General features: G+C 35.8%; 1 protein-coding gene across 2 annotated transcripts in view; it reads left to right on the top strand.

Annotated features, from left to right (window-relative positions):
* The window catches only part of CDH8 (cadherin 8), a 513,100-nt gene that overhangs the window by 204,421 nt on the left and 283,887 nt on the right, over window positions 1-24,792 (top strand). For both annotated transcript variants that reach the window (XR_011972824.1, XM_072635913.1), the window contains exon 4: window positions 23,764-23,883. Coding sequence is in view for 1 of the 2 variants with exons in the window: in XM_072635913.1 (XP_072492014.1) it covers window positions 23,764-23,883 (120 nt within the window). In the remaining variant the exon portion in view is untranslated. The remainder of the gene's footprint in view (window positions 1-23,763; window positions 23,884-24,792) is intronic.

Below are 24,792 nucleotides of genomic sequence, written 5' to 3'. Positions count from 1 at the left end.
CAAACCAAACCCACTCTTGTAAGAGTCCAAATTTGTTTCTGAATATCGATTTTTGTTTTGTGCATAAGAAGTTATATTTTGAAAAGTATTTTGTCAGTCATTGATTTGAGAATCAAAGTTTGGGGGGGAGGTCTGAAAACCAAGATGAATTTGTGCCAGGAAGCACGCAAGCAACTCTTGGTTAAGCAGCAGTTTGGGTAGGATAGGGAGGCCCAATTGTACTAGAGTAAGTGCTTTGAATTTATGTTGGTCTAAAGCTACCTTTCAAAGGGCAGTTAAGCTTTTACTTTCTTTCCACTTGCTGTCTTTTCAACTGAAAACCAGACAGATATACTGAAATTTATGCTTAGATGCCTTCCCTGCCCCTCCTCACCCCAGCCTTACAGGTAGGAAATGACTTGAATAATGCACCATTCTCAGAGACAATGACCTTATGGAAGGAAATAAAGGGAATTAGTAGTTTAGATTTACCCCTAAAGCCCTGCTCTATTGCCTCTTCATTTCAATAAGGTGATACTATGAGGATCTGGGAGGTTATACTAATAGAACACACACTATACAGGTCCAATCAAGGTGCAAAGTATAGCTTTCACAAGGGACTGTGTGCTTACTTTCTTCTAATGTGTCTAGCTAAGTGTGAAAGAATTCATCATCAAAGAGCTGATCATAATATGACAGATTGTTTTTGCCCATGGGAATTCATGAAAAGAAATTACCAAGGCATGAGGAGCACAGTTGCATCCTGTGTTAGTGGAGGGAGTACCCAACTGATTAAATTAAGGGTCATGGAAATACAGAAAAGTGATTTTGAAAACAAGCTAAAAATAGGTATCTTTAGAAATGAATTTAATTCCTTGACATAAATCTTTCTTTAGAATAAGAGCTGGATTTTGGATTCCAAGGAGATGGCATTACAAGCTTGTGTTGATAGGAATTTACTTAGTATAGCCTGAGTGTTTTCCCTGGCCACAGGAATCACCATGGCAACTTAGGACATAAAAACCTTGGGGGACCCAAGTACCTGCTGGTTGGTCTGGGGCTTTACCAGGCATTCCCAAGTTGCTGATGTATTTGCGCTTGATCTAGGACAAGAACCATTGAGATAGTTTTAGTTTATTCATGGCAAAACAGACCACAAGATGACTTCTGCAAACATATTCTCATTACTTGGACTCCTGGTTGTTTTGCTTCTGGGATATATTTATGGCACATATCTAAGCAGGTATTAGCAAACTGCAGACTTACTCTGAATATTCTCATCTCCCCTTCCTCCATCCCAAGAGAAGGGAGGATTCATTTATATCTCATAATAAATGAGACAAAGGAACCATGGAAGTCTTAGCTTATCCCTACAGCACTATTTATCTGATAATCAATGGGAAACCCATAGGTGGTGCATCAGGAGCATTAGAAATCCCTAGCAATCATCAGAGTAATCCCTGGAATATCAAGGGCATTGGTCATTGTCCTTTGGGGACCCTTAATTACCACTATGAGTGCAAAATCTTAAGGAATTTGACAATCTGAGTTATCTCTCTAGCATCCTATATGGTATAGCTATGGGTATATATTGGAGCTGTATGGCTTGGGACAAGTTAAATTATCAGGACTTGGTGGCTACATCTATAAAATAAGAATAGAAACACCTTCACGTCCTGCCTGCCTGGAGGTAGAGATCTGCAGAAGATGATCTTTTATGTTTTCTCACTCCACAATTTATACTTCTTTGACTTTTTGACAAGAAGCAAGTATTTCAGATTTTTTCTGCATATTTTAATAACATACAGAGAGACACAATTACAGTGTATATACAATATGGGATGTCCTAGGCAAGTTAGCAAACAATGAAGTGATTTTTCATTTTCTTGCAAATATAACTGTATAGTGATTTTCCAATTTTACTTCTTTTGCCTGGGGACCTTCAAATTTCAATAGCTTAATAGTTTAGTGGAAAGGAGGCAATTCACCTTGGTAGGTATGCATATTGATGAAAGAAGAAGTCATTGATAAGACAAATGCAGGCTTTCTAATTTAGAAAGGGAAGGGACATACTAGTGTATTGAAAGCTCAGGCTATGAGAGCAAAGGTAAAGAAAGAACTGAGACCTCAGATATGCCAATCTAAAAAAAAAATACACTAACAAATAAGCAAAGCACCTAACCACTCTTTTTCATTATAATTGTTACCATTACATGGAGAATTTGGAAAGGGCTTTACACATCTTGATTCATTTGATACTCACAACTACTTTGTAAGGTAGGTGCTATTATTATCCTCATTTTACAGATGAGTAAACTGAGGCTGAGAGAAGTTAATTGCCCAGGGTCACATAGCTAATAACTTCCAGCGGCTGAGTTTGAACCAAAGATTTCCTGACTCCAAGTCCAATATTCTGTTCACCATTCACAATATTCTGTTCACCTGGATGATTGATACAAAAGTAATTTGGGGTGGTGTGGGGAAGATGGAGAAGGGAAGTTTGACTCTTCTGAGGAATGTTCTCAAATTTCTAGTCCACTTGGCATGTGTTGACCCAGGCTTTGACCCAAAAGTGTGATGCAAACTGAACTTACTGACCACTCCTTCTTTTCTCATATTTCTATATCCCGTCAAAGAACAAGATAAATGATCAATCATTCTCAATACAAGGTACCTGAGGAGAGTAGGGACTTGCCAGAATTCCTTTATGATGACCCTAATTACTATAAGGGGTATTTGGGTACTCAAGGAGGACTAGCACCTTTGGTGTGAGGGCTTGCCCTACCCTTTTCAGGGTTGTTTATCCTCCTTTGGTGTCCACCTGGCATTCAACTCTCACCTGTGCCTCTAAGAAGCTGTAATATGTGCAGTGGCCACACCCCGATGAACCATCTTGGCAGATGGGCTAAACCAGGTTGAGGGTATCCAACAAGACCATAAACTCATTGGTGAGTCAGGTGAGTGTTTATCCCAAATAAGTGAAGACTCCTCATCCCCCACTCCCACCCACAGTGGAACCAGTGTATAAGAACAGTTTGTTCCAATGACCAGGAAGTTGGTTGGAGTGGGCATGATGGAGCACTGGGAGCATTAAAGGCTTATCAAGGTCATTCACTATAGCCCAGGCCAATCATTCTGATTTTTGGCAGTGAACTTTGATGACTCTGAAAGAGAGATTATCTGACTTTGTGCCACTCTGCTTCACTAAAATTCAATTTATCTACTAGTCAAGACATTACCCTGAGATGGTATTGTTCCTCTTTGAAAGTAAAGGACAAAAAACACCAATTACTAAGATCATAGCTAACAATTCAAAAGTCCAGATATGGCCAGCAAAGACTTTTTAAAATATGATTTGTGTTTTCCAAGTCAGTACAATTTAGTGGAATTTTAGTATTGTCCTATTAATATGATATCCACAAACTTTACTACTAGACACATCACTATCACCACCAACCAACTATTTACACAATGCAATTTTCAAGATACTTATCACATTTGTAAATTCTATATACAGTTGGAGACATATACAATTTGGATTTAGTATGCTGGCATCTTTATGGCTAAATGTATAAATCACATAATGTTGCCACAGCCAATATTTTAAAATAAAATCACTAAAACTTAAATGAACCCCATTATAAGATGAGAAAGTAGATGAATGCAGGATGATCATTTCCACTGGTCATCTTTGGCTTATGGTCTTTGTACTTCCAACTTTTTTGTAACATGCATAGTATAGTATTATTGTAATTCTCTCTGAACTGATTCTTTCACTTAATAATTACCAAATAATTGCTAACCTTGTGAACAAGATATAGATAGAAATAGGATATAGATGCAAAATGGTACAGGTAGATGAATTTAGGACTATTTAATTATTGAATCCACAGAGTGATTGGTTTTAGGCCAATGTAAAAGGAGTTCTCTAATGGAGTTTCCAAAGGGCTTGTTCCTGTAGTTTTAAATATTATTTGTAGCATTCATGGAGGCATAAGTAGCAAGTAAAGTCTGCATATAACTCAAAGCTAGGAGGGATAGTTAACCCATTAGATGACAGAGTCAGCATCCAATTTTTTTTAACAGGCTGGAATGATGAGCCTTACTATTACAATTGCAGTAAAACAACAAGAATAAATTAAAAATTCTAAATGATAGGTTTTTTAAAGCTTTACAGATACTACATTTTTCTGGAATATAAAGATTTAAGTGCATTTGAAATTTCACATGCATCAACAATGTGACTTGGCACTGAAAACAAACAAAAAAACTTAATATTGTCCTTAGCTAAATTGGGAGCATAATGTCTAGGAGGAAGTACAAAATACATGCTATACTCTATGCTGATGAGCTCATTTCTACTGTATTGTATTCAGTTAAGTACCTGTTCAGGAAGACATTGACAAAATGGAGCTTATCCAAAATAAGACAACAAGATGAAAGAAATAGAGATATGACTAAATAAGAATCACTTGGAGAAATTAGAAAAAAATATAACTTGAGGAAGAGAAAAAATTAGGGTGGGCATGTTTTTCTTGTTATTCAGTCATTTTCAGTTGTGTCTGACTCTTCATGATCCCATATGCGGTTTTGTTGGCAAAGATATTGGAGTGATTTATCATTTCCTTCTCCAGTTCATTTTACAGATGAGGAAAGTGAGGCAAAAAAGTTAAGAGATTTGCCCAGGGTCACATAAGTAGTGAACTCAGGAATATGAGTCTTCCTGACTCCAAGCCTGATACTCTATCCACTGCAGCACCTAGATGCCCAGGATGGGCATGATAGTTGTCTAAATATTTAAAGGACTGTCAGTCAAGTGGGAGGGAGAATGATTAGATTTGTTTCTCACCTTAGAGGGTGGAAATAGGTACAATGAATGGGAGTGCTAACATGAGATTTAGGTTTAGTGAAAATAAAATCTAAAAAGAACTGCTATAAATATAAATTTTATATTTTTATTTATATAAATAAATATATATTCTATATAAATATAAAATAAAGCGATAGCTTTTGTGATATAAATTCCCTTTCATTTGAGCCCATTAGGTGGTCACTTATGGTCAATGGTGTAAAGGTGATTTGGGGTCAGAAATACTTTAGATTAAAAAGGCTCTGATGGTGCTTCCAACTCAGACTTAGATCCTATGAGCATATTGGAATTTCTAGAACATTCTAATGACAAATGTGGAAAAATCAAAATGTGTAATTTGATGCTTCACTATGGTATAGTGATTACTCTTGGTTTTTGTCAAGGGAGTGCAGTCTCTGGAAGCATATACCAATTTTAAAGCCTTTGATTATTGTGGCTCTGGTTGTGATTTGGACTTCATTCTCAAAGAGGACCATGACATCAGGGAAATGATGACATGACTTGCAATTGAATTTGGTTTGAGTAAGGGAGGACTGTGTAAAGTCACCAGTTTCACTTTCTCCTCCAGTCATCTGGGTCCAGTGGTCAGATATCAGATCAGGAGACTGGGAGATGGCCCGGGCAGTGGGACACCCGGGCTCTTTTAAGTTAAGGTTTTTCCAAGTAGGCACTTTGAGTGAGGCAATGCCTATCCTTGTGACAGACTCTATTTGAGCAGTCTTTAAGACCTCTGAAAGAGATTTTAAAAAGTCTTAGGAATCACATAGTTCTTAATTCTACATTTATATAGAATGATAATGAATAAACTAACTAAGCATCTACTACATGTCAGGTAGTGTGCTAGGGTCTGGAGATACAAATATTACAAAATAAAGCAATCTTTACTGTCAAGGAGTTCACAATCTATCAGGGAAGATAAGACATGGATGAGTAGTGAGCCTTTCAGGGAAGGGGATATCTATGCTGCCGATAACATATACATCAATTAGGAAATATGAATTATGGGAAAATGGGACAGAAAATCTGAAACTGGAAGAGTCCCAGACAATTCAGAAATATGGTTATGAAAACCATATAGGGTTATGAGAGAAATGATCATTAATAATCAATTACTAATATGTAGGTAGGGGAATCCAGGTTTTTTTTTCTTTCTATTTTCTCATTGAAAGAATAGATGAAGGTAGCTTTTGCTAATGATGAGATTGATTTAATATTTTCCTTAACTTTGGGTGGGAACCCACCTTCCTGGGAAAGCTAATTCTGATTAAAAGGTAAAGAGAATCTAATCTAGGTGAATTCTGGCCCATTGTGGTCTGGGTGGAGATACATTCCTTTGTCTAGATAGCAGGAAGCAGCTGAATTTCATCAAATACCGTTCTTAGCTAGGAGGAGCTGAAAACTTTTTTGCCCACTTCCTCATTAATATATCCACCCTCATTAATTGTTAACCAATCAAAGTTTATTTTCACCCTCAGTAGGACCCCCTTTTCCAAATCTAAGTATTCAGTATTTTCCAGTGGAAGGCTTTTGGTTTCTAAAACCAGCTGACCTTAGCTTACTGGTTTATTTACCTGCCATAATCGATAAATTGATTATTAATTACCCAGACATTCTATTTCTCAGAAATTTTCAATCATCACAGTTATACCTAGTATTGTTGGATCATTTTTGGTAGCACACTGAATGAGAAAACATTTTCAACTTGCCCAAACAGAACACCTACAAGGAATCTAATGGCGTTGCCTTGTATTTGAGAGTTCTTTCAGTCTGAGAACCAGATTCCTTTTGGCCTTTCTTAGTCCATTCACAAGACTGTAACATAGGCAACAGAGTAGCAAGGGCTTAATTGCTAGGGATAAGCAGACTATGAATGAAAAAAATTTAGTTTTTCTTTTTCTAACATAGCAGAAAAGCAGTATACCGATTCTCAAACAGTTTATTTGTGCACTTAAAACTGTAAAATATGCAGCTTATTAGTTTCCACAACCAGGCCTCCAATCGTCCTCATTATACTGTTGTAAAAGGATGTAGGCTGCCAGACTGGTCTATTGTCTGAGTATCGCACAGAAGGCAGCTTTCTCCTATGCATAGTAAACATCTTCGAGATTTTACAGTTATGCATTTTCATACAATATCCTTCTTTACCCCCCATCCAAAACACATTACAGATGTTCATTAGAATGATACATGGGTGAACCAAAAACATCCGCATCTTCAAATGTATGTTTTGAAGGGTTTAATTGTTCCAGAAAGTTTGAGATTCATTTTTGAACCATTATTTTAAATGTTCTGAAATGTTTCATTAACTTACAAAACTGTTTACACTTTCAAATGCACTAGAATAAAATATGGTAAGATTATGCCTATCTCACCCATTTATGTCCTAGTCCATGGAACCAGAGAATGTCAGGATTCATTTTCAGTGGTGCCTACTTGCTGGCTTTTGTTAAGAAATTGCCCATGTTTCCATAATAAATTGAATTGGAGGATATTGAGAACTTGGCAGCAAAATTTCAGTAAAAGCAGAAAGCTGGCATATGAGGTCAGCACATGGTGAAAAATACTTAAGTCGTTGTGAAAAAACTGTGCCCATGTTAGATTTCTTTGCCTTTTATATGCTGTAGATGATAAGTTTCTAAAGTAAAATGTTGAGCAAGTCTGTTAACTTTATACATATATGCACATATATATATATATATACATGCAATTATTATTATCATTATCATTCCTTAAACACATTCTAGTTTTACTTCTTATAACGTGGGCTTTCAAAATTTGTCAAGTATGAACAGAAAGGAAGGTGGGAGTTCAACGTGTTTCTATTATAATCCTGAAAAGATTCCTCTAGTTAGTTGACCCCAGAAAACTCCTAAAGAGGGTTGGATCCCTTTTCCTACAAAGTAATTTGAGCACAGTCAATGAATGAAGCAAGTCAGATAATTCAGTTCCCTTCCTTTCCTTTACAGTTTGGTGGCAAAAGAAATCTCTGCCCTACAGGAGGAAAAGAGGAAAGAATTAAAGTTTAGTCTGTCCTTTATACTAATTCATACTTACTCCCCCATCAGAGCAGCTAGGTGGTGCAGTGGATAGAACACCAGTGCAGGAGTCAGGAGAACCTGACTCAGCTCAAAATCTCACCTCAGATACTTGACACACTAGCTGTGTGACCTTGGGCAAGTCACTTAACCCCAGTTGCCTCATCCTGGGTCATCTCCAGTCATCTTGATGAATATCTGGTCACTGGATTCAGATGACTCTGGAGGAGAAGTGAGGCTGGTGACCTGCACAGCCCTCCCTCACTCAAAACAAAGTCAAGTGCAAGTCATGTCATTACTTCTCTGATGGCATGGTCTTCTTTGGCAACGAAAGATGAACACATACACTCCCCCATCCACTATAAAAAACAGTGTATTGATATTTAGCACATATATTTTATAATTAAAAGAAAAGATTAAAAAAAAAACCAACATTCATTTGACTTAGGCCTGAAGCACAGAGGATTTTGTCAGGCACTCTGAGGGGAGCATACAGCTGGTGGCTAATAATAAGAATTAAACAAGCCTAGTAATAATAACTGAATATGATATGACATTATAGCCAGAATTATATATCATAAACTATCCTTTGCATACCAACAGAATAACAATGTAGATCTTAAAATATACTTGAGAATTCAGCAAATAAACCAATCTGGAGCTAAAGAGACAGAATAGACAGATTTAAGAAAGTTCAGGTCTTATCACTCATATAAAAATATGTAATTCATAAGGGTCAGAAAAATACAGTTCTTTCAACTCAAAATCTCTTTGATAAGATAGATTTAGAGTTATAAGGGACTTTGAATTCAACCTCCTCCCACCCTTGCTTTTATAGGTGAGGAAACTCAGGCAGAGTGTGGTTAAATGACTTGCCCATGGTAACCATGATATTAAATATAGGAGGCAGTCTTAAACCCAGAAAGACCAGGAAGACCTGAGCCCAAGTCCATTGCGCTGTGGACTGACTCAAGCTACCTCTCAATTCATGGGATCTGGGGAAGGAACTGTTTGAAGGATTTCACGATTTGTTTTTACTTATCCTCCCCAGTAAGCCCAAGCCATTACACCTGTATCCTTGATGGAGCCTAATTAATTGTAGACTTGAATAAGCAATTTCACTCTTATCAGTGAACAATCAAAGGACATTCTTTCCTAAACCAGAAACTTAAAAAAAAAAAAATCTTGGGCTCAGTCTGATACATTTAAAACAATCAGAATGAGTTCCTTCAGTTTCAAAGAGGCAGTAATTTACACGTCAACAAGTAATACAGGCCATCTGAAATTACTGCCTTTCTATTCAGCAACAAGCAAAAATAAGGTTGCCATGGCAAATCTGTGCCATTCTGTAGATTGTACCACATAGGGATACCTGTGGAATTTGTAAGCAATAAGAGATTCATTGTGGAAAGGCTCATTTTTTTGTGTGTATAGATAAAATTATAAAGGCAGATATTTCTTAACTTAGTGGCCAGTATCAGTGTCACACTTTGAGTGCCTTATTTTTTTCCTTAAAATAAATGTGAATATTAAGGCAAGAATTGTCTATAATATCAGATTCACTGTCTCTGTAAATGTGCCTACCGAGCCAGGAGTAGATGATCAGATCAAACTGTCAGATCAAAGTTGGAGATGGTGAGAGAAAACCAGAAATACATTTTTCTTCAAAATGTAGTCAGAGTGCTTCTATTTTCCCCCCTTCTTTCCTTCTGAAAGGATATATTCTTTCATTCTCATTTGGGGTTCTTGCTTTTGCAACCATGGATCATATGTTTATAAAGGTCCTACTGTGTGCAACACCATGTGCTAGGAGTTAGGGCTACAGAAACAAAAAGTGCCACAGTCCTTGTCCTCAGGAAGTTTGTATGCTACTAGTGAGGATATAGTTTGAACCCAGGTAATTATAATTGAAAGTAAAAGGTAAGAGAGACACACAAATACGCTGTAAAAATGTGAGCAAGGTCTTACCTCCTACTACCTACATTCCAGGGAAAAAGAAAAAAAAGTCTCTAGAAGGTTGAATAACGATGAACTCAGTAGCTTTATATTCAGCAATCAATGAACATCATTCGTTAAGGGCTTACTTTGTGCCAGGCACTGTTACTGTTGGAGATACAAGGACAAAAAATAAAGTAAAATGATTCCTTAAGGAAATTTTATTGTCACAGAAAACAACATGCATGCAGATAAGTAGATATAAAATATAATTAAAACGTGTAATAAATACATTGTTGTTTCATGGGGTTGGGTTAGAAGAAGAGATACTATCATCACATGCTAGCTGAAATGTTCAGTACCTAAATGGGAGTAATTTGAATTAAATGTCAAGCTTAAGCCATTGTGTTTTTGTACTAAAGGCAATAAGGACCTGCTGAAGTTTCTAGAGCTGGGTAATGACAATCAGATGTACTCTTTAGTTAGGTTATTTTGCCAGCTTTACAGAAGACAGAGGAGAGAAGTTTGATGGGAAGCTGGAGGTCTAACAAGGAAGCTTTTAGAATCTATTCAAGTTAATGAGAATCTGAGCTAAAAAAGTGACCATGCAAGAGAAGGGGGATGGATGTGAAACATGTCATGATTATGGAGGTTGAAATGATAAGATCTGGCAATTGTTTGGATGAGGGAAGGGTGAGAATGAAGAAATAATTGAGGAAAAACTCCAAGGTTGAGAGGCTGGGATGATAAGAAGAGTTGTGGTGGTCTCAACAGAAAGAAAAGGAGGTTTAGAGGAGGAGTTAGTTTAGGGAGTAAGCTAACTAGTTGCATTTTGGATATGTTTGATTTGTAATGCCTATGGGATGACTGGATGATAAAGACCAACAGCCCTAAAAGATTTAAGAGATATGGCTGAATATATCTCTATCCACAGTTATATCAATCTTTTGTTATCTATACAATCTCTATTTCAGCTATATCTACCTTTATCTATAGTTATATCTATAGTTCCTGTATAGATAGAAATATCATTCTATTATCATCTATATCTGTCTCTCTAATCTACCTCTATACTGATTTGTATTTATAGCTGTATTATTTATATATACATATAGAGATCAATCAATCAACAAGTATTAATTAGAGACCTATTGCATATGAGACCCTATGCTAGGTGCTGGGAACACACATACACATACACATATACATACATATATGCATACACATATATACACATACACAGACATACATGTACATATGTGTGTGTATCAAGGAACTTAGATCCCATCAGGGCAGATAGCATATACATATACAAATGTATACCTTTTTAAAGCCTAAACATAAGTTTGAGAGACAAAGGTAGTTTTAACTGTGAGGATAAAAACTGTTTAGATATAGAAGGTGAAGCTTAAACTGGTCTTTGAAGGAGACTGAGGCTTCTAAGTGATTAAATGAGAAGGTAGTCTATTCTAGGAACGGAGAAAATGCATAGGTAAAGATACAGAGTATGGAGAGGGAACATTGAATGAAAAACAATAAGAAGACCAGTTGGACTCAAGTGTAGATGATGTAAGGAGAATTGATGTTTAATATATCTGAAAAGCTTGATACAAATGAAATGCACATAAGAATATTGGCTCCTCTGGTTCCCAGTAGGAACGAGCCTCATGTGGGCTCTCGTATGTATAAGGGATTCAAGAATTAAGGAAATGAGAGGTTTCCTGGGGACTTGAATTAAAATAGGAGTCGTGTTCTGATGGGAAGGGAGGAACATAAAAACTCAAGGAAAAGTGGAGGTGCACATTTTCAGTACCAAAGATGCTTACTTAAGAACAAAGGAGTTGGCTCAGTCTATAGGATAACCTGACCCAACTAGATATAAAGATGGAGAGGCAGCCCAAATGCTGAAAACATTGGAAAGACCATCCCTTTAGAAAAAGCAGAAGAAATTACCTTACTTTGTCATAATTTGCTTCAAACTTGTACAGATACACGCACATGCACACATATGTATATATATGTATCTGTATGAATTTGTATATACATATATATATATATGTACACATATATATGTTGATTCCAGGGGGGATAAAAAGGAAGAGAAACTTTTATTTGGCATCAATCAAGGGAGCTTTGGGCAGGATAAAAGAAGTCTTCATGGAGGAAGGAATACCTGAGTAGAGCCTTGAAGAATGAGAAGGATTCTAAAAGGCAGAGCTGAGGGGGAGTGCTTCTTTGGGTTTAGTACATGAATAAATGGAACTGGTGAATGAATAACCTTGTTCTTTAAGTCACAGGAGTTTAAGATTTTCTCATGCATACCTTGCATCTCTGCCTACACCAAGCAAGACCTTTGTTTTCTTACTAGCTGCGTCCCTGTCGGTGTTTTTCTTTCTGAATAATGCTCAGAATCGGCACACTGACTTGCTCATAAAAAAGTATAGCCTGGCTCACAGAACCAGGCTACCCAAACACAAACATCTTACTTTTATGAAGGCCTTTCATCTCAGTTTGTCAGCAAACTGAAACCAGCTCACCCTGGCAGCGTAAAATCTTTGATTGCTAACTCTGTCTGTGGTACTGCTTCTTTGGCTGAGCGTGAACCCCTATGGAATCTACTGCCAGTCGAATGAATCTTTCCAGTGTATGGGGATGGGTGGGAATGGAAGTCACATTACAGATCTTCATTAATTAAAAAAAAAAATAACAGCTCCATATCGGCAACTTTCATTTAATCAGGACATCATTAATGTTGCAGGATCATGGCTTAGGCCAACTAAGTTGTGAAAACTAGGTTTATTAAAAATGAAATTCACCTTGATAGCCAAGTGCTCATATATTCAGCGACACTAGCACACTCTGATCTGAAAACAGTGATTATTTTGTTGGCTACAGTTGGAAATACAACAGCTATATTATTATAATTAGGATCAACATCAACTTGGACTAGAATAGCGTCTTTCTTGTAGAAATGGCACCATGTCAAATTTATAGTCACCAGCTAAATGAGTTTGTTGTAGCCCTGACAAAGGAACAAAAAAAAGGGTTTCAAATGAAAATGCAAACAGAGAATTCTGGTAGTGATATTTCCCGAGTATTACTTGGGGCTCGATTTATCACAAACCAACAGTCGATACTTTGAAGAAACATTATCCTGCAAGGTTTTTACTTTTTCATTTGCTTTTGTGGCTGCATTCTGCATGAATTTCCAGGGAAAACTCACTACTGCAGTTTGACTCTAGATCTTTGCTGCTCTAGGATTAACCTCAAAGCATCCATTTTTCCATGGGTATGAATTTGACAAATGCTTGGAAGAAAACTCCCCACACATCTATCCTGGCATATAGGTCTATCAGCTGTACTGAATCACTATTAGAAGAAATACCCTCCTTGACAAGGAAGTAACAGCTTAGTTTTCATTTTTCAAATGGGCCACATTTATTCCCAGGAAAAAAGCTTGGGAAAAAACTGCAATTCAAACCATAAAACATTAAGTGCCTACTATGTGTAATGTTTTGTTTCACAGAAAGGCATATAATGGGCATGGGCGTATTATAACACAGTACAAATAAAAATTACAAATCAGCAGTGGAACTAAGGTTATCAGTGAAGAAACGAGTAAAATATAAGAGTTCTAACCAATGGAGAACAACCATATACTCTGCTGGTAGACTTAAGGCATCAAGAGAAATCAAGAAAAATCTTGAACATAGAGGGTAGACAACCTTCAACTGCCATTTATGAATTCATCTGAAGTCACAGACAAGAGTCATAAGGAGTGAGCAGGCCTGGATGGGATGGGAGGTGACCTGCAATATCAGAAGGAACTGCTACATTTATGCAATTCTGGATCCATTTGAATATATGTGAATTAAAAAAAATGGTGCTAGATCTTGGGGATTAAGAGATGAAAAATGACGGTTTTTATTCTTAAAAAGTTTGCTTTGCTAGGGGAAATATGATATATTCACAAATAAGAAAGAATTAAAATGACTAAAAAAACAAACAAAGCCCCAAAGGAATTCACTGTAAAAGCAGAAATACCAGGGTTCTAATCTTTTATTGAATGTTCACTAACTGTGTGACTATAATAGTTAAATGACAGGACCACAAATTCAAAGTTAGCAGACCATTTAGTCTAATTCCCTCCCTTTTAAATGAGAAAACCGTGTCTTTGAGAGGTAAACTATCTTGAGCAAGATCACATTTGTAGTACACAGCAGAGCCAGGGTTTCATACCTCATTTTTACTAAATATAGTGCTCTTACTTCTACAACAAACCGTATAGCCTTGTTGAATTTTTCCTCATGTAAAATGGGTACAATAATACTTTAATATCTCCCTCATAGGATTTCTGCGAGGAACAAATGAGAAATCAGTTTTTAAAGTGCTTTGCAAACTTTGTAGAATATATCCATGTCAGCTATTAATATTATATATAGTGAGAAGGGCTGAAAAGAGATATTTAGATAAAATGGTCCAGGAAAATTTGAAGAGGGAAAGACTGTGTGTGTGTGTGTGTGTGTGTGTGTGTGTGTGTGTGTGTGTGTGTGTGTGTGTGTGTGTGTGTGTGTGTAAGTATACATGTTTTCCTCCCATTAAACCTGAAATGTCTTATACTCATTACTTCTGGGTCCAATCAGAATAAGTCTAACCTTTCTCCCACGTCATGCCTTTACCCTTGATCACAGTTATCATGTTCCCAAGAGTCTTCTCTTTTCCTGGCTAAAGCTGTCCAGTTCCTTCAAATGATCCCCATATGGCATGAATTCAAAACCCTTCAGCATCCTGTTCTCCTCTGGACACTGCCTAACTTCCCAATACCTTTCTTAACCTGTGGTTCTCATAACTGAGGAAAATGCCCCTGATGAACATGAAGTGGGATGCTTTTCCCAAAGTAGCCCAAGGTTGAGTTAGTTTTGAACTAATTCATAGACCCACTACTAGCATATTAGTAGATCTCTTTCCTCCCCTGCAGTGATCTTCTTGTCCAATCCTCCCCACAATCTTTGCATATTTAAATTTCTCACAGCATTTTGGACTTTTCCCTTGCACTTTTGTTCTGCCTTGGGTTTTACTTGTTCCTTAAGTTTTGTTTCTGCAATTCTCCATTTGAAAGTTAGCTTCTTGAAGGAGGGGATCTTATTTATGCTTCTTCCTAATTCATATGTATTATGTATAAAAGGCCCTAATAAATACTTGTTAAATCAAATTTAATTGAATTGTTATCGTGTCAAATTAAATGTCATTGCTTTTCTTTAGTTTCCTCCTCATACACAAGTACGAAGCAAATCAATTTCAAAGCCATGAATTTGTCCCAGTGCTGCTATATAGTTCAGGTTACGTGTCCTGCTAGTTAAGTCACTAGTACCAGCATTTATGTGCTTCTTCTTTCCTCCTCCTCCCCCTCCCCCAAGAGAGGTCAAAAAAGTGGAACCTTTTTTTTCTCATAAACAAAAAAAGGTATCTGATCCATTGGATTTGGTGTGTTAGAGCTAAAAGGGGATTTAAAAATAATTTAATCCAGAGTTTCTGAACCTATTTTCTGTCATGGACTCATCTGGCAGTTTGATAACACATGGACTTCTCAGAATATTTTTTAATACATAAAATACATAGGGTTACAAAAGAAATCATTTGCATTGGAATAGTTACTTTTTTAAGTTCATGGATCTCAGTTTATGAACTCGAGTTAATCTGACCTCTTCATTTTGTGCATGAGAAATTTGAGGTCAAGAAATTAGCTGTGAAACCACTGACAATTTCCTGTCTCTAGTCTTCAGATTAGTTGGCAACATAACGCTAAGATAACACTATGATGTTCAAAAATAAACATAAATGGACGATCACTTGTTCATTTAAATGAATGTAGCCCATGAAAGCATCTCCTTTGGAGGCTGTACACCTCTCTCTGTCTCTGTCTCTCTGTCTCTCTGTCTCTCTGTCTCTCTCTCTGTCTCTCTCTCTCTCTCTCTCTCTCTCTCTCTCTCTCTCTCTCTCTCTGTCACACGCACACACACACACACACACACACACACACACACACACTCTACACAGTCTAGTCAAGTTATTTCAAAATCAATGCCTTGTATGAATCAGAACCTATTCCTTTTTTCTTTATTCTTCATGTACTTGGAGGATGCCGTGGCCTTCAATATACTCAAAATAAAACTTCATTACAAAGGCTCCTAGAGTACAGAGAACCTTACATATTCTCACTTGCCTATACTTGAACAAGGTGTCCCTACAATATCATTGACAAGTGGCCATATACATTCTGCCTGAGGAACTCCAGGAATGGGGAACTCACTACATATCAAAGCAGATCCTTTCATTTTTTTGGAGAGTTCTAATTTTAAAGGAATTTTGTTTCATATCCTGCAGAACTGTGATAGGGAGTTTGATCTGGAATCAGAAAATTTTGTTCTGAATACTAGTTCTGATACATACAAATTATGTGATGCTGACAAATTAGGTAGCACAATAGATGAAATACCGAGCCTTGATTCAGGAAGACTTGTCAAATCCAGCCTCAGACCTTTATTAGGCAAGCCATTTAACCTTTTCCTGCCTCAGTTTCCACAACTGTAAGTTGGGGATAATATTTGCACCCACTTTCCAGGATTGTTGTAAGAATCAAATGTGATAATGTTTGTAAAGCACTTAGCACGGTGCCTGGCTCAGCCAGTCCCCAGTTGATAGACAGCCCCTCAGTTTCCCCATCATTGCCTTCACAAAAAAGAGTTGCTATAAGAATACTTGTATAGACAAGTCCTATTCTTCTTTCTTTGATCTTTTTGCAGTATAGACCTAGTACTTTTCTCAACTGACTAGAGAGAAAATTTTTTAACCAAATAAAGGATAGAGGTGATTGTAAAACATAAAATAGACTATTTCAAATATGTAAAATTTGAAGAGCTTTTATAGAAAGTAAATCATGCAGCTAGTAGGAAAAGCAAAGGTGTCAGATTTTAAAAAATCCTTGTATCAAGTATCTAATAGGAATCTGATAGCCAAGTTACATAAGGAATTAACATAATGATATAAAAATAAAATTCACCTTTCGATATATAGGTAGTCAAAGAATATGAAAAAAGTATTCAAAAGAATTTCAAGTTATCAGCAATCACATGAAAATTGCTCCAAATAACTAAAAGTAAGATAAATGCAAATAAAAAAAAAATGAGATTTCACCATACTCCAAAGAAATTGTCAAAAATGGCAAAGGATGGTCAAGACTGATTTTGGAAAGACTGTGGGGAAAAAATGGCACACTAATACACACTTAGCATTATGGAAAGTGGCAACCTTTGGCTCAGAGTTCTCATTGCTGAGCATACGCCACAAATGTTTTACAGAGAGAGCATTCTGTCTTATATAGATACAGTTGAAGCAGCATGTTTAGTTGGAGCAAAGAAGTGGGAAAGTTGTAGATACCCATTGATAGAACAATGCCTTAAAATCATAGCATATAAATATTATGAATTATATTATACCATAAAACAGCAAATATTATAAATTCAGAGAAATATGATATTTTTATGAATGTAGGAAGAATTAGAGGAGGAAAAATATACACGATGACTATGGCAAAGTCTTAACGCTGAATAATTATAATGAGTGTAGTTCAAGAGTAAGAGATTAGAAAACTTAAGAAGAGGATGAAAAACTTTTTGAAATGTTTTCCTGACATACAAGTAAATGGTTTTATAGAATTCTCTTGATATACCAGACTAGTAAAAAAAGGAATTGAGGTTGGTCTGGCAATAAGCTACTTTTGATGATTTTATGTTATTTAGTGATCCTGGCTTTTTCTAGATTCATATTAACCATTGCTTTAATGATATGTTCAAAAATTTTTACCAGGAATTGAAATTAGTTTCATCATCTTGGAGTATAAATAATCTACTCTTCTCTGTTTCTCTGTCTCTGTCTCTCTTATACATCAGGAAATTTGCCCTTTTCCTGTCCTATGGGTCCTCTGCCATTCCCTGTGATCTCTCAAAGATTACCAACAAAAATCTCAGCAATCATATTTAATGCCTCTTTCACATAAGAGCTCTTCATATACCTCATGGTAGCTATCATGTTCATTCTGTAGGCTAACCACTCCAGTTATTTCAACCAGTTTTCTGTAAGCATGATCTTGAAGCTGGAGGCTTGTTATCATCCTGACCTACTTTGAAACCATTTCAGCTTTTTAGCTTCTTACCACCTTCCTAAAATGTGGTACCTAGAACTGAAGCCAAACACTTGAGATGTGATCTGATCAAGAAAGGGTACTGTAATCATATCTGCAAGTTCTTTCAGTATCTGACATATACCTGTCTGGCCATATGACTTGAACTCATCAAGGGCAACTGGGTGCTTTCTCATTATTGTCTCACTTATTTGGGTTTTCCACTCTCCATTAGCCAGTTTTGTTCTTTCCCAGATTACATATTTTCCTTAGCAAAGAAAACAGAAGCAAAATGAGTTGAATTATCTTGCCTTCTCTCTATCATGAATTATCAAGGTACCATTAACCTTATCTCTTCTTTGATCCTCCTCTGCTTTCCAATACTGTTAGATCTCCTTCACCTCCAAAATCCACTACAACAAAAACAAAGCAAAGCAAAACAAAATGCTCTTAATATTCTTTTCTAGTTAGTCTCAGTTTCTTCTGAGATTTATTGTTCCTGAAATTCTCTGTACATGATTATATCATATTTTCATATCCATGCTCTGTTACCTATCTTTTCTCCCTTCTTTTGTATGTCTTTTTTTAATTTAATTTTGTCTTTTCTTCAATTAACTAAAAAAAATGATTTTCTTTCCCTCTCTTTTAAAAATAAAGAAAACAGAACCTTTGTAGTTAATATGCATAATCACATAGAACAAATTTTTGTACTGACATGCTGGTTTTCATGCTGAATTGAGGATGGGATGGGAATTAAAGGAGCTCAGTAACTACCAGCAAAATACAAAACCATCACCACCAAAATTTCAAGTCCTAAAAAACGAGAAAGGTCTGAGTAGTTCTGGTGCTATCATAAGATAAAAACTTAGTAAGAATAGTGTAAAAAGTCTGTTGGGAAGCAAGGATGACTAGCTGAGATTACAGAGAAAAAATGAAACACGTGAAATCAATTCGATTTGCTAGTAATGTTATCTGAGGTCAGCTGATGGCAAAATGGATAGAACGTTGGATCTGAAGTCAGGAAGACCAAGGTCTCTGAGTTCAAATCTGTCCTCAGACACTAAATAGACCCTGGGCAAGTCATTTAATCCTGTTTGCCTCCATTTCCTCATCTATATGAGCTGGAGAAGGAAATTGCAAACCACTCCAATGTCTTTAACAAGAAAACTCCAAATGGCTTCATGAAGAATTGGACACCACTGAAAAATGACTCAATAGCAACAAAAACTTTACTTCATATCCTGATTACTATATCAGAATAAGTACAGTTCCATTCATGCAATATTAAGTTCATATTTTGGCTTCTGTTTCTTCTTCCAGAAAGAAAATAAAAGTAACATTTTATCTATGCCAGCAAAAGTACTCCTGGCATGAAACATGGTTCAATTCTCCATTCTGAAGAAATGGAGAAGAAACTTCTCTATCCTCCCATAACTGTCACCCTAGTTTAGACCCCTATTCACTCTTTCTTGGGCTATCAAAATCACCTCCTAATTGACTTCCGTTCTTCATACCCTTCTCTTTTCCATCCTCAGGATAGCTGCTATATTGATATTTCAATCAATAATAAATCAATAAATGAACATTTATTAAGGGTCTATTGTGCCTGGTACCTATCTAAGGTACCAGACACTGTACCAAAGGCTGCATTTCTAAAGTGTAGTTCTGACCATGCCAGTCCCTTGCTCAATAAACTCTCCCTATTGCTTCTAACCTCTAATGCAGACCTCACTGTGTCATTTAAAAACCTTTACAACTTGACTCCTACTCACCATTCTAATCTTATTATATGCTATTGTCCTTCATGCATTTTATAATCCAGTCAAAGGGGCCTTTTTTCACATGTAATACTCTTTCCCATCTCAGTGACTCTGCAAAAGCTGTCTCCAATTCAAAGAATGAATCCCCATCTTCCGCCGCGATCCCCACATTTGTCTTTTAGAATCTTTAGTTTCCCTGAAATCTAAGCTCAAATGTGATATGTTACCTCTTACATGGGGCCTTTCTTTTTCATTTTTGTTAATGCATTGTTTTCAACATCATAAGAGTTATCCCAAGTATCTTTCTCCATTCTCCTTTCCAGATGGCATCCTATAAAACAAGTAGTATTTTTAAAGAGAAAAAAAATGAACACAACTCATTGAAATGTTGAAAAAGTCTGAAAATATGCAACGTTTAATGTCAGTGATCATCCCACCTTCATGCAGGGGTGGGTTGGGATTGTCTTCTTATGTCTTTTCATTGTCATTAAAGACTTACTTGATCTTCATCATTTTGTACATTTACTTTTGATTATTTTGGTGGCTGGTTGTTCTTTGCATTTACTACACTGTAGTTATTATGTACGTTGTTTTCTTGGCTCAGAATGCTTCACTTCTCATCAATTCATGTCCATCTTTCCATGCTTCTCTGTATTCATCACACATATACAATATTTTGTATAGTACAATAATATTTTGTTACAATCATGTATTACAACTTATCGATTCCCCAGTTGATGGGTATTAATTTTGTTTCCAATTATTTGCTATGACAAAAATGCTTCTATAAATATTTATATATGTATATATATATATATATATGTGTGTGTGTGTGTATGTGTGTGTGTGTGTGTGTGTGTGTGTGTATCATCATAGAAGATACTGTGCTCTATGAGTAAAGCAGAATTGAAGTAACTCAAAAGAGATGCAAACTGTGCACATTTAGAGAATCCACCTCAAATGTTCATATGGGCTATTTGGGTCTGACCTGTGGTAGAGCATTCTGAGCTCATATTGATCTGATCAGCCATAGTCAGATGCATTTTAATTGGACTCTAACAGAGTGATGTTAATTTGGTGTTCTTCAAAGAAAAAGGGACAACAACCAGCTATAGTATGTATATATGTATGTCTATATGCATATGTGCGTATAAATATGTATGCAAACATATATATTATGTATGAGCTTTTTCCTATTAATGGCTTCCTTATGCTATAAGCCCAGTAATGCAGTTTCAGCTTCATAGAGTATGAACATTTTAACCACTCTGTTTGAATAATTTCAAATTACTTTCCAAAATGGTTGTCGTATTTTCCACCTCCTCCAATAAAGTTCTAGTATGTCTATCATTCCACAACCCCTCTAACATTGACAATTGCAATATTTTTGTCATTTCTGACAATTTGCAGGGTGTGAAGTGAAACTTGGGGGTTATGCTTTGTGTTTCTCTAATTATTAGTGATTTAGTACATTTTTTTTCTCATGGCTGTAAATAATTTGCAATCTTCTTTTGAGAACTGTTTGTTCATATACTTTGACCATTTATCTGTTGGAGAATGACTGTTATACACATTAATATATATGTATGTGTGTGTATGTGTGTATATGTATGTGTATCTTTTCTATGTAGACAGAGATTTTTGTTGCTCAGTTGTTTCAGTCAAGTTCAACTCTTTATGAGTCATTTCGGGATTTTCTTGGAAAAGCTAGACAAGTGACTTGCCATTTACTTCTCCAGATCATTGCATAGATGAAGAAACTGAAGCAAATAGGATTAAGTGACTTACCCACAGTCACACAGCTTATAAATGTCTGAGGCCAGATTTGAACTCAGGAAGATGAACATCCTGTCTCCAGGCCCAGCACTCTATCCACCTAGCTGATCTATAGATAGATATATAGATATATATAGAGAGATATATAGATATATAGAGAGATATATAAATCGAGAGAGAAAGAGATATAGTCTTAGACACCAAGGCTTTTCAAAGAAATTTGATACAAGGTGTTTTTTTTTCCCCATTTGACCACTTCCTTTCATAGTCTTGATGCATTAATGTCAGTGCATCAGCTTTTCAGTTTCATGTAGTTAAATTTATTTATTCTGTCTTTTGTAATTGCCTCCATCTCTTATTTAGTTAAAAATAAGTCTCCTGCCCATAGCTGTTTGAGGTATTTGATATCTAATTTTTTTTAGTATAGGATGATTTTTAATATTAAAGTCACATATGCGTTTAGAATATATTGTACAATATGGTGTAAAGTGTTGGTCTAAGCCTAATTTATAACAGTTTGCTTTCCAGTTTTCCCTGGAGATTTTTCCTCCCATCAAATAAGAAGTTTTTCTTCATTAATTTATGTTTTCCTCTTTATGAAACATTGAGTTACTGAGTTCCATTGTGTTTGATTCTCACTTCTCTAGTCTGTTTTATTGATCTATTTCTATTTTTTTTAACCAATACTGTATACTTTTGTGATTGCTTTTTTATAATATAATTTGAGTTCTGGAAATACTATTTCCCCTTCATATCTATTTCTTTTCATCGTTTCTACATCTTTTATTTTTACATGAATTATGTTATTATTTTATTAAATTCTATAACGTATCACCTTTGAATGTTGTAGCAGTAAGAATGTAAGTTAACTTTGGTAATGTTGCCATTTTTATTATATTGGCACAGCTTAGCTATGATTACTGAGTGTTTCTCCAGATATTTAAAATGTTCTTTATTTCTTTAAGGAGAACTTTGTGATTGAATCTATGTGTCTTTTGTGCATTTTGGTAGGTCAATCCCCAGATATTTTGTGCATTTTGTGCTTATTTGCAATAGGAATTCCTTTTATTTTTGCTTCTTGAGTTTTGTTATTATTATAGAGAAGTTCTGTTGATTTTTGAGGGTATATTTTGTAATCTGCAACTTTGCTGATGCAATTAATGTCTCAAATAGTATTTTTGTTGATTTCCTCGGACTTTAGAGTATATCATCATTTTATTAGGAAATAGGGACAATTTTGTCTCTTTACCTATCTTTATACCTTTCGTTTCTTTCTTTTGTCTTTTTTTACTCTTGCTAGTGTTTTTAGAACTCTGTAAAATAATAATAAAGAGAGTGGGCAACCTTGCTTTCAAACACATGAGACATTTCTTGAACCCTTAGCTGCAAAAGTCTTCCTCCTGTATAACTATTCTTTAAAAAAGTTGTGCAGATTTTGTATAAGCCTATATGTGTACATGCTGTATCCTCAGATAGAATGGAAACTCCTTGTGGAGAAGGACAGTTTCATTTTTCCTTTGTATCTCCAGTTCCTAGCACCATGTCTGGCACTTAGTAGGCATGTAACAGTTGCTGTTTGATTGAAAAGGGTAGGGAGATTAAGGATGGGTGAGGCAATCAATGATTCAAATAAGGGTTAAAGGATTAGGCTTGTGTGACAAATAAAGTTAAAGAACTGGAAGAACAGACCCCTTCAGGTGGAACACAGAATTTCAAGGTTTTGAATTTTAGATATTAGTGCAATTTCAGGTTGTTAAGGTTTAAAATGTGACCATTCTCCCAAATGGCTATATTGGGCTGAAGGAGGCCTGTGGCAAAGTTTTCCAGGTTCTTTCAAATATGCTTTTGTAAAACTCAGAGGCAACATATCGTATTGCATTATTAACCATGTGTTTCATATTCTTTTGATAAGAGTCTTTGCATATTCTTAAAGTCTATATGGATCCGATAGTTCCTTTGGAATGCAAGCTACAAAGGATCTTTTTAAATAATGCAGATGCTAAAGAGGATTTGCTTTAACACACTCCTCCAGTCTGCCAGGATTTATTCTCTCAAAGATTAGCATTTTGTTAGTTATATAGAGAGCATTATTCTTCTTTTTTAAAATACTCCCCTCTTTCCTTTTTTCTCACATACACTTCTGTACATATTCAAAACCTCTGTGACAGATTGTAAAGTTTATTTTTCGTCAAAGAGTAAAGTGTTAATTAACATCTTCTTTTCGATCAGGTACATCTGTAACCAATGTAACAGCTACTGATGCCGATGATCCTGTTTATGGAAACAGTGCAAAGTTGGTGTATAGTATCTTGGAAGGACAGCCATATTTTTCCATTGAACCAGAAACAGGTAAGTGGATCTGGCAGCAAATGCCACTGAAATTGCATTTTTACTTCAACTTGTTAATCAGCTATATGACCTTGGGAAAGACACATTATTTCCCTATGGCCTCCATTTGCTCATTTTAAAAATGCATGAAAGTTGTACCAGACAGATGATTGCTAAGGTGTTTTCCACTCTTTATATACTCTGACTATGCATAGTCATACTCTGACTGAACCAGTTTTCTTAGTATTTGAAAGCACACGGTTGCAAATTCTGGATCTGATAGATCGACTTTAGTCATGCAGTCTTGGACTATTTGCTTAACAACTTTGAGATTGCCTCAGTTGCTTCATCTGTAAAAAAAAGGCATTAATGTGACTTATAGTATTAAGAGTAATTATAGTTATTTTACAACAGCATAAATAATTCCAGGTAAGCCAAGAAAATATTGTGGTCACAAGAATCTTTGTCACATTAGGTGTTTGCTAAGGCTCCTGTGTAGACACTGAGGGGTTTAAAATTTAATGAAGTTATTTTGACACTTTTATTGAGTTGAAAAGGAAGATGATTTTTTTCTTTAAAACAAAGGGAAAGATATATATTTTTATTATATTTTAAACACCAAACTGATGGATAGTTGAATTAAGGCTTTCCTTGAATTTGTGAAGGTTCTATTTGACAATATCTGAACAATCCAGTCTCAGCAAACAGAGGCTTAATGAAGAAACCAAACATTTAGGGGCCAGAAGTCTGGATATTGTGAAGAATTGTTCTTATCCTTTCCTAAACAATAATCACCATTTGGAATAGTGCCTTAAAAGTATCAGAGAATATTTGTGTATTTTAAAGATTTGACTTGTGTACATGCATCATCATCTATATACATAGGTGTATGTCTGTGAATATCTGTGTATGCATATTCACTTACAGGAT

Source organism: Notamacropus eugenii, chromosome 1, assembly GCF_028372415.1.
Source record: "Notamacropus eugenii isolate mMacEug1 chromosome 1, mMacEug1.pri_v2, whole genome shotgun sequence".
NCBI lineage: Eukaryota > Metazoa > Chordata > Mammalia > Diprotodontia > Macropodidae > Notamacropus > Notamacropus eugenii.
The sequence above is the reverse complement of the archived record's forward strand: the minus strand, read 5'-3'. Positions and strand labels throughout refer to the sequence as shown.